This window comes from Ixodes scapularis, unplaced genomic scaffold (genome assembly GCF_016920785.2).
Source record: "Ixodes scapularis isolate PalLabHiFi unplaced genomic scaffold, ASM1692078v2 PGA_scaffold7__128_contigs__length_106722199, whole genome shotgun sequence".
In the NCBI taxonomy this organism is placed as follows: domain Eukaryota; kingdom Metazoa; phylum Arthropoda; class Arachnida; order Ixodida; family Ixodidae; genus Ixodes; species Ixodes scapularis.
Genome location: NW_024609882.1, coordinates 81,751,198 through 81,762,924, shown reverse-complemented (window position 1 = coordinate 81,762,924; position 11,727 = coordinate 81,751,198). Strand labels below are relative to the sequence as shown.

Here is an 11,727-nt window from a genome sequence, read left to right as displayed (position 1 = left end):
AGTGGGGCTACGCCAGGCGTGCGGCACTTAACGCGCCAACAATCGAAATCGGAGGTGAGTAACCCAATATTGCATCATTGGACAGCAATTGATTTGCCCTTTTTTTCATGTACCAGTAAACTTCTTTGGAACCAGCATATCGATGACATAACGAATAAGGCCAGGGCAAAATTATACACACTAAGACGCACCTTAAAATTTGCGGATAACGAAACAAAGAAGACTGCTTACCAACCAATTGTACGACCTATTCTAGAGTACGCGCACACAGTATGGTATCCGCACACGGCAGAAGGAATTAGTAAACTTGAAAGCGTACAAAGACTGGCTGGAAGGTTTATATTTAATAAGTTCAGATATAGTGTGTCTGCCTCGAGCTTACTGGAGCAAGCTAACATCCCGCCATTGGAGGTTAAAGCTAAAATAGACAGACTGCGAAATTTATATTCTTTTATTAATGGAATCTTTAATGTCAGTAGTGATAGATACGTACAATTTTCATCAAGCGGATCAGCTAGACTGAACCATACTAGGGCCATTAAACAATATCCTCTTAAGCACGATGTCTTCAAATATTCTTTTTTTCGTCGGGCAATCAGTGAATGGAATTCTTTGACGAATGAAATAGTCACCCTCCCATCACTTGATATTTTTGTTGAAGCAATCGCTTCCGCCACGAGAAAGTGCTCATGAGTACATCACATCATGCCGTTATGTAACCACCCCTGCTATGGCTCACAGACGTGAGCCGCAGTATTTTTTAAATAAATAAATAAAATGTTTGAGATGCCATACACCAAGAAAGTTTTTTAGACATTTCGTGTCGTCCACAACTGTGAAATATAATGTGAACAAGGACGCGCGAAATAAGAATATTGGCGGCAATGACCGAAGGCAGCTCACTCCGGCTTGAAGGTAAATATAAACATTTAATTTGAGGATTCCGTGTCGATGAGAGTGTCGTTTATCGAGAACTAAAAACAGCAAAGTCAAAATGGGCCTATTGCCAGAACGAGTCGATCAATGAATCAACGATTCAAAATTAATGCATGACAATGCTTCAACTTTAAGCAACTAAAATTGAAGTCTTCTTTTTAGCTACTTTATGTGATAATTTTAAAAACAAAAAGAATCTTGTCGCGCTGCGACGGTCAGCATTGGTTCACGGATCTCTGGTATCACGCTGGAGATCGCGATTCAATCAATCAATCAATCAATCAATCGAGTTTATTGTCATGAGTTGCATCGTACAATTTATTGAGAACCATCTGGGCCCATAGCCTTTTGGCTAGTTTGGGCCCATTTTAATAATAACATATTAAGAAGGCAGCACTCTTAAGAAATATTACTGGAAATACAATAAAAGGAAAAGGAAAAAAAAAAGAAAGACAATAGAAAATAAACGTAGAAAGTGACTTGTTCAACTATATCCGGTAATTTATACATTATATAATACAAACACGAGGAGCACGAGTGTATTCAAAGTGAAAAGAATTTTTATGAATTCAATAGGAGAATATGCGATTGAGTTTCAGGATGGTGGGAGACATGTTCTATTTAAAAAAAATATAGTATTTCAAAGCGCTGTTAAAGTTGCCTGACTGGGTGACTGATGATGGTAAAGTGTTCCAGGTTTTAGTTCCGCATGATTGCATCAGTCGCTCGCCGTATACGTTATGAGACCGTGGTATGTTAAAGTGACCAGATGTGTTCGCCCTTGTTAATCGGGTACCCTTAATTAAGATGTTCGCTGGCAGTGGATTGTTTGATTTTAAAATATTTATTAAGCAAGCAATCTTATATTGTTTAATTTCCAGAAATGTAAAAATGTGAAGTTGATGGAATATGATATGAGACGGTTGGGAATAGTGGGAGTATGTCAAGATTCTGAGGGCTCTCTTCTGTAATTTAATCAACGGCAAAAGGTAAGTGTCATAAGTTACGCCCCAGGCCTCAATACAATATGTTAAATGACTATGAAATATAGCAAAATATATAAGTTTCATCGTGGGAGTGTCAAAGCATTGTCTCGCCTTCAGTAAGACATAACAAGCGTAAGTTAACTTTTTACATGTATTTATAATGTGCTGTTGCCAATGAAGATGAGAATCTAATGTTACTCCCAGATATTGAAATGAACTAACTTCTTCCAGGATTGAATTTCCGATGCAAATTCGGAAGCTGTCGGTATTAACATCTTTTTTATTGGAACGAAAAACTATATACTTAGTTTTATTTATATTTAAAGTCAATTCGTTAGAATTAAACCACTCCTGGAGAACTGTAAATTCTTGATTGATTGTGTTTTGTAAGTTATGCAATGAATTGTCGGTGTAAATTAAAACGGTATCATCAGCGTACATTATTATGTCAGAGTTTAAAGCCATGTTAGGTAAGTCATTAACGTACAATGAAAAAAGTATCGGTCCCAGTACAGAACCCTGGGGAATTCCGGTGTTTATTTGTCTCATCGAGGATTTATGATCTAACAAAGAAACGAATTGCGAACGAGATGACAAATAACGTGTAAAGAAATTTAAAGAGTGACCTCTGAAACCATATCGTTGTAATTTATTAAGAAGAATTTTATGGTCTACGGTATCAAATGCCTTTTTAATATCTAAGAATACACCGATACTAATGTTATTGTCACAAACCGATAGAACTAATCTTTCGAGAATTTCCAGCAACTCCTGGTGGCGGAAATGAGCCTTCAAAGAAGTGTTCTAGTTAATCAAATAGACTGAGCTTCACCACTTCAAAATACCAATATTAAGTTAAATCCAGTTACAAGACGTTACAGTTTGAAACAGCAATCTTCACGACAAAACTTGCACGCACCTTGCGAGCGTACCCGATGTTAATCGGCGGTACAGCTTTGGATGCGCGCTCCATTCAAAAAAATGTTCCGCGCACAGCCGAGATGACGGTGCTAGGGAAAATTCTTTTCGGTTTACGGACGCAATCCGTGGCCACCGGAGACCGGGGTCATGTCGAAGACGATGGAGCTTAAAGACTTTGAAGCTTGACTTGCCGTATTCCGTGCAAGCTACATAGATCCCCGGACTGTATTCTACGCTTTCAGTCGCTATTCTTGCACCCTATAACCAATCAGTGGTGTCCTTGATAACCGGGGGACTGTGGCCACCTGAGCCCGTGCCTCGAATTAAGTTTTGGAGTTTAAAACAGAAAAGTAAGCGCGAGCGAATTTTGGGCGATGCGCACACCCAACCCCGGCGAAGCCTCTTATCCGAGGCTTTCACACTTTCTAACGCTCCGGAAGGGTGAAAGCGCCGTAGCCCTTTCCTCCCTTTATTGTCGCTCTCAAAATAATCGCTACCCATGATAAAACGGTCTATACTAACGTGCAGTGGCCTGAATTTCTTCGGCGCCTGGCTGAAAACTATTTGTGCTGTGGCAGTAAGTGCAGCTCAAGTTTGATCCCAAGTGTATTTTCCAGGCATGAAAGAGTTAATATAGAATTCCAGACGGCGGACTAAACACGACTGCATGAAGATTCCGTTCAGCGTATAACTAATAATTCCAGATCTCAGTGCTGAAAACGATGCAAGACAAACTATAATTCGTATTTACAATATATGCCGAGATGGGGTGAGCCAATTTGTGTTTGTTAATTTGTACTGGCTCAAATATGCAATTGCACAGTAAGAATTCATTTTTATATGCCGTTTACAAAGCAGACCTCAGAAAATCCATGGTGAGGAGTTTTACAAGGTGAAAACCTTCATTCTGGTACACCTTTTCATGCCAAGTCTCCAAGATATGGAGACTACTCGAAATCTTTGATCGTAAGTCATTGTTAGTTCGAGATGAAACTAAGTTTGAGTGTAAAAATGCTGGAGCGCCGAAGGCATTTGACAGTTAGCGAAAACACCGAGTCTACCATGTGTAGATATCTGTTTTAACAACCCTTAGGCTTGAGTCGGTGCACACTTCGGGAAGAAAATAACACGACAAATAAAGGAACAAGGAATGATTGGGGATCAAAAATATTATATATACTAAAGTGATATAAGCAATATGCACCGCGGCTCAAGTATCCTAACAGAAATGATAGTAATACTAATAATAAGACAAATAATAATAATAATAATAATAATAATAATAACAACAATAACAATATTAATGATAATATAAATATTATTAGTATTAATGAAGAATCAGTATTCATTTTATTAGGTGACCAGGAACGACCATGCGGTTTTGGTACTGGCACACCAATACTTGCTCACTACAAAAATGAAAAAAAAAATGAATAATAAAACACAAAAAAACTCAAAGCATTGAGTAAAAGACATGATACATAAAACGCATGCTGACAGAAAAATACGATTTACATAATAAGCAAAAACGGAACATAGGGTTTAAACGCCAGGTAGAAGACTACCACAAAAACAAATATACCTAATTAAAATAATGTATCATAACATCACAGTCTCAAGAGGTTCAGCGAGACTCATACAAGAGTCTGAGGGATCTGACGAATTCAGTCACACAATAAATATCAAGATGCCTTGCAATGCCATTATACGCCCGACACATACGAAACACGGGGTCCAGGATATTTAACGTCCGAGGAGAGTGAAAAGACGTTGTCAAATGGGTCGCCGTCCGAGAAACTCGTAAGGATATTTGTGAGAGCAGTTCTGAACAGTCGGCCATGCTATGAAGGACTTTGAAAAGGAAAACCAGATCTGCCTCTTCTCGACAGTGATATAAGCCTTTAATACGTAGGACGTCCAACACACTATTACCCTGTGATACAGGTGTTTCATCGCGCAGATATCGATATTGATAAATAGATAAAAATTTGTTTCGCTCTCGCTCCGGCCTTAGGAGTGTAGTTTTACACCTACCATTACATACAGGAGTCGCGTGTTTGAGCTGAGATCTTGTCAAAGAGCGGCACAGGTTTACAAACGTTGAGGGGTTTCTAGTCGCTCGACAGAATACCAAGCGCGCGCAAATCGTAGGCACTTTAATACGAACCACGTGGCTATCAAATCTCAAGGAGGAGTCAAAAAGCACCCCCAAAGCCAACACTCCATCGGCACGGCACAATAAGATTGAGCGAACACTGTAGGGGAAACACGTTGTGTGCGTTTTGCGGCTACAGGACAGGACCTTGGCTTTCGAGCTGTTTAGTAGAAGACCGTTCATTGAACACCATTTGTTCAATGAGTTTATGTCCTCGTGTAGAAACGTGCAATCTGAGATATTTTTAATCTCCTTAAATATCGTAATATACTCAGCATATTACAAAAAAGAAGAGTTTACAATATACTTACTCACATCGTTCACAAAAGTAGGAAAAAGAAGCGTGCCCAGTACTGATCCCTGAGGCACCCCAGACGAGGCCGTGTACTTAAAGGAATACGGACCGTTTACACGAGCAACACACGTTCTATTAGACAAATAATTCTAAAACCAGTCGTTTAGCCCTGCACAGACACCGATATTACTAAGTTTTGATAAAAGAATGCCATGGTCAACCACGTCAAAGGCCTTATTCAAACCAAAGTAGACTACGTCAAGCTGGCCTCTGTGGCACACAGCTTCGGATGCAATGGACATAAATGAAAAAAAAAAATTGTTGTTGTCGATCGTTCTGATAGCAATCCGTGTTGGTTCGCACCTAGTATTTTTTTAAACGAAACTACATTGGTTTGTGAAGTACAATTTCGAAAAGCTCCGAAAATGTACAATGCAGAGACAATGGCCTGTAGTTTGACGCAGTGGTACGACTTCCAGACTTGTAGACTGGGACAACGATTGACTACCTCCACATGTCGGGAAACGCTCCTGCTCTTAAGACGTTGTTGAAAATATCAAAGAGGGTGGGTGTGAAAATTTCGTGAAATGCTTTAAGAGGTGTTGCTGGAATACCATCATGACATGAGGACATGGTACGCCTCAGTTTTCTTATGCGTTCCTGAACCATTCCCTCATGCACAGGCAAAGAGGAAATGAATCCGCTCACACCAGGGGATGGCGGGTGTTGGTGTCCACTTTTATTGTTTTTATATAACGAACTGAAATGACGTGCGAATATATCACATGCACTGGATGTGGTAATTCTCCTCGTTCAGAATAATATCAAGATTTATCAATTTTCGACCACCAGAACGAACATGTCGGTATAGTTTTCTTGACGTTCTCCTCAATTTGGACTCCACTGACTCCACATATATATTATTATCAATCCTCTGATGTTGCTTACAAAGGTGTCAATAATGAATGAACTCAACCTCCTACCTGAGACTACCAGTCCTTTTAAATTTGCGGTGAGCGAAGTTTTTTTTTTTTTTTCAACAGCTTTTATTTAAATACGAGGAAAACCAGGAGGGAAATTTCGAATTGGTTTGCTTCATTCAAGATAATTACAGGATAGGGTACCAGTAATAATAATAATGATAATAATAATAATAAAAACATTTGTTGCCGATAACATCAAAACAGCGACAAATAAGAAGCAGACATTCTTTTCCCTTATGGGGGCACGTCCACACAATTCTATCCCCCCTTCCACTGAACACAGCGATTTTCAAAAAGCATATGACAAACCGAGGACGCTAGACAACTGGTCACGACACAGAGGCTCACCAGAACACAGGAAAGTCATCCTTTATTTACTAGTGGATTGCATATGATAAGCTCCTAACCATCACCTCATCTATTCGCGAATTCAACAGGGCAAGCGGCCCCTAGCGGGGGAACACTGAACTGGCCGAAACATGTCCCTCCGCGATTTCTGCTCGTCTCTTGTGACTTTTGTGATTCATGTTGTCGGCAGTTGGCGCGATGTGGAACAGTTGTTCCGGAGACCTTACCGTTACTGTCGAATTAAGCCCTAGTCATGTTGCGAATTCGCAGCTGCGACATCGTCACCAGAACTTCCCCCATTTTTTTTATTGCCGCACGAGCCGCGTCGCAACTGCAAAATCGCAAGTAAAATCACACCTCGTGAATCAGGCTTCAGCGTGTTGCCCAGGTCCCTCTCAACGCAACCTACGCTACCGTGTCAGTCAGCCAGACGTTGTGCGTCTACCGACAACGTGCAGCATCACCGTAGAGCGATAGATGCCTTCCACCACTTCACCGAACGATGTCAAGCTCCTGTAAGCTCGCTTACCCCAAGACATGGCCGCGGGTTTGAAGCGTATTGAATAAATATCGGGGGAAGCCATTTTGAGAGTAAGGCACTCCAGCTAAACACCGATCGTTGTGCGTCGCTGACACATGGCACGAAACGACCTGTTTTCCACCGCCATTTTTGCGCGATATTCGTGACCCCTATAGGGCTCTAAAGTCGCGAATAGACCTTTTTCACGGCAAACGCAACCAGGAGGTGCTCCAGTCTTTGACGTCCCAGAGAACTTCCGGTTTATAAAAATGAATGAACAAAACCCACCTTGACACAGCTGCTTGAAATGTCGATGAAACGTTTAACTACCAGTTCTTCAGGTGAGCGTAAAAAGAACGAATAAACTCGAGATCTTTAAATATTTTTATTTTTCAAACCAACTTTCGATTTTCAAGACGTTGAATTGTACGACCAAAGGCTCTCATTATATAATATCTTGTACTTTGTTGTCCGTGTAACACTTCTCCAATCTAGAAATGTTGAAATCGGCAAGATCGACAGGCTCGCAAAGACGGAGTGACCGGAAGTCGTTTGGGATGCAAGAGGCAATTCATGTTTGTAATCAGCAAAAGGGTCTACATTTTGTTTCACAGTAACTTGGCAGAGTGTGGAGACTGCTGTCCCCGCGACGGAAAGAGAGTGTTGAAGCAAGGCACGTGACAACACGCCGTCATCGGGGTCATGGAGGCCTCGTATGTGCCACAGCAACAGCACCGTCCGCGAGAAAATGTAGTTCTATGCTTCTTCTTTCGTAACAGTAACCGAACTCGCGTGATTGCATCTCTATCTACATGACACGGAATGAATAAGACATATTACTTTTCAGCGATACATAATTCAGATCAACGCTCTTCCGATAACAACGTGGCTTTTGAACGATCGCAGGCCTTTTATCGAGCTTTTCTGCTCAAAACATCGCTCCGACATTAGCACTCCCCACAGATTCGCAGGTAAATTGAGTGTTTGATCGTCTGATTACCCCGAATAGCTCGCTACCTTATGCGACAGCAATGTTGCGGCGGAGGACGTTTATTCGAAGTTGGTTGGTTTCGCAGCAGACGACTCTTGGCCAGCAGTCGACAGCCGGTTCCCCCCGGCCTCGCATTTGGCGCAGTGACCCAAACGCTCCCGTGACGTAGTGTCGCATGCGTCACTTTGACGCTCTTATTGAGTCTCGGGGGCCGTAGCCCGTTCGCCAGGTTGCCGTGAAACGGAATATGGCTTTGACGTAATCACCCGCCAAACTGCCGCAGTTCCTTAAAGCTGCCCTAAGGAGGTTTGAGTTCGACTAAATATGGCGATAACTCTCTGCTCTGCGGGGTCTAAACAGGTTGGAAGTTTATAAATCATAAAGATGCGCGGCCGATTTCCCTATTAAAAAAACAATCAACGATCGAACACAACGAGATCGTCTCTTGCGATGGGAGGAGGAGCATTGTTCTGGCAGCCAGGACGACATGTGACCAATGAAAATGCGAAATTTCGTGGAAATTTCGAGCGTTGTTATTACGAAATGTGTATGTTTTCGTAGATGATAAAAGCATATAAAAGTGTAACAGTAAGAAAGCACAAAACAAACAGAGGGACAAAAACAGACATGTACAAGCTTTCAGTTTACAACAACATATATTTGACGCCAGCGAAGTCTGCACCAACAACCGTCGGTGGGGAAAGGGGGAACGAGCAAGAGGGAGAAAAGAAGGGAGAGAAGGTTGAGAGGGAAGAAAAGGGGGGGAGGGAAGGGAAGATAGCGTTTCCGCATACGAAGCTGATTGACGGCCGAAGGCCGAGGGGTCTAGTTGTTCAAGGTTGTGCAATTGGAGTCCGAGAAAACGCCGGCCTCAGAAATACCAGTTCTGGTTTTGTCAACGAGAGGGATGGGGAAGCAATGTTATTCTTGGTGGTAGTCATCCTATAAGCTTCAATTATCTCCCTCCCATAGCGCTCCCGGTGTCCCCCAACTACTTTGGTCTCGTTGAACAAAGGCGTGCATGCCTGGCACTCCTTACCGTGAACTATAATAGGATGCAATGACCCCTCTGGCTGTGACGCGCATTCAATGTGGTGTTCTCGGAGGCGATCGTTTATGCATCGGCCTGTTTGGCCGATATATTCCGCACCGCAGGTCAAAGGAATCGAGTAGACTTTTTCTTTAGCGCATCGAACGAATTGAGAGCCGTGTTTTTTTGCACATGCTGGGGGGGAACTGGCGTTGTTAACCAGTTTGCACATGGAACCCAGTTTGAACCTGCATTTGAAAATGACCTTGGTGCCAAAGCGGGACGCGAGAGACTTGACGCGGTGCGCCACGTTATGCATGTAGGGAATGCAGGCGATCCTCCCGCCCGGAGCAGCCCGTGAGGTGCGGGGAGTTCGATTTACGATGAGCCTCTGCGTGACAGAACTGAGAAGGTCCATCGGGTACCCTGCCTTGAGAAGGCGGTTAAATTGTGTTTTCACACTCGAGGTTGAGTGGTGACTGCACGACCTGCTGCGTGCAGAGGTGATCAACGAAGTGACCACCCCCGTCTTAACGGACCTGGAATGGGAGCTGGAAAAGGGAAGAACTGGTTTCTCCGAACGTTGCCGAAACGCCCAGCAGATACCCGTCTCAGTCGTATTCAACCTGATGTCTAAGTACTGCAGTCCCTCCTCCGTGGGGTCCTCTCTCTTAAAGTTGAGGCTGCCTGCCGCGCTGAGAAAACAAGGCGAGATAGAATGGACCGGGGTTCCTGTGGGGTGAATTACAAGATAGTCATCCACATAGCGCACTACCTGACATCCGGGCACGATGCTCCGTAGTTCCTCGTCGATTGTCCTATCAACGAAGGAAAGATAGATTTCACTCAGCACCGGTGCCAGGCAAGACTCAATGCATACACCTGATTTTTGAATAAACACTTCTCCGTTCTGCTCAATCATTGTAGAGCGGAGGTAAAGCTGGAGCAACTGGACAAACCCAGACAGCGGAATGCCTGAAGCGTTCTGGAACCTGCACAGGCCGAACTCATTGCTGGCCTCATCAACGCACTTAATTAGGAAAGGAATGTCTAAACCATAATACATATCCTCGATGTCGTAAGAAAACACTGACAGTGGAACGGGCGCGTTATGTAAGGGAGTCAAAACCGTAATTAGCTCGTTAGAGTTACGAATTCGGAACGGCTGGGAAGGGGTGAGAAGGGAGAGATGTTTTTGGAGAAAAAGCGCAAGGGGCTTCTGCCAGCTTCCGCCTTCCGAAACAATGGAGCGGAAGGGTAATTCCGGTTTGTGAGTCTTCGCTGAGAAGAACAGGGATAAGTACTGCTTGGATGGTTTCATGACGGAACTTTTGAGTTTCGGGAGATTAAGCTCGGAGCACAGCTCTTTAACTCTGGACCGAACAGACCCCGAAGGCCGCCCCTTTACTCGACGAAAGTTTTTGTCAAGAGCTTGTTCTACCCTCTGCCGGTACTGGTCCTCACCCATGACGACGAAACCTCCAGTCTTGTCGGCCTCAAGAAGCTTGAGGTCTGAAGATCGGAGTTCATCCACAGCTGACTTGACGGAGAACTTGGTGGAGGGCGCCGGCACAGGGTGGGTGCACGCGGATCGCACCGCTGCTCCCAGGAACTCGTGGCGTTCTTTTTCTGGAACCGTTGATGCCACCCGATGCACCGCAGCTAGCTGATCGATTCTCGACACCTGGGAGACCGGTGCAAACTTGGGGCCACATGAAAGGGCTGTCTTGGTGTTCTCAGAGAGCTCGACTCCGGAAATGTTAATTGGCGGATCAAATCCTGAGCTCGTGTTAGCCCGGCTTGAGGTGGCCACCCCCGCAATTACATTCCTCCAGGATGACTCCAAGAGCTGCGCAGCGGCTTCTTGCAGGAAGATAAAGGACGCATGCTTGCCGTAGGATGGTCCGAAGCACGATGTCATGAATCCCGGAAGAACAGCCGCTGTCAGTCGGAGCTCTTCAGACAATTCTTTGCGTGATATCTGCATGATCCTGTGACCTGATGACCAGTTGTGGGAGTGGAAGCCGAGGGCTTGAAACACCGAGGGGTGCACGACATTCTTGCGGACGCACAGACCCAATGTCCGGAGGCGCAGCTTGAGGAGGGTTTGCCTTGAAATGAACATGGCGGCACGGAGGAAAGTGGTAGGTTCAAACGAAGATGATGGGGTCTGAATGTGGGATAAGGGGCGGGTGGGGTCGTGCGATGGGTGCTGGGGCAGGGGGCTGGGACGGGACATGCTCACTTTTACGTATGAAGACTTTGACGAGCGTGTTGGGACAGATGTAACAGTAAGAAAGCACAAAACAAACAGAGGGACAAAAACAGACATGTACAAGCTTTCAGTTTACAACAACATATATTTGACGCCAGCGAAGTCTGCACCAACAACCGTCGGTGGGGAAAGGGGGAACGAGCAAGAGGGAGAAAAGAAGGGAGAGAAGGTTGAGAGGGAAGAAAAGGGGGGGAGGGAAGGGAAGATAGCGTTTCCGCATACGAAGCTGTCACGCAGAGGCTCATCGTAAATCGAACTCCCCGCACCTCACGGGCTGCTCCGGGCGG

At 44.3% G+C, this 11,727-nt stretch overlaps 1 protein-coding gene across 1 annotated transcript; it reads right to left on the bottom strand.

Moving 5' to 3' along the window:
* Window positions 1-1,553: 1,553 nt before the first annotated feature.
* On the bottom strand, window positions 1,554-2,234 carry LOC120845036 (the record flags this gene model as incomplete). The annotated part of the gene is made up of 1 exon (XM_040216981.2): window positions 1,554-2,234. A coding segment is annotated over one exon (681 nt), but the record flags the coding sequence as incomplete, so codon positions are not given.
* Window positions 2,235-11,727: the final 9,493 nt, after the last annotated feature.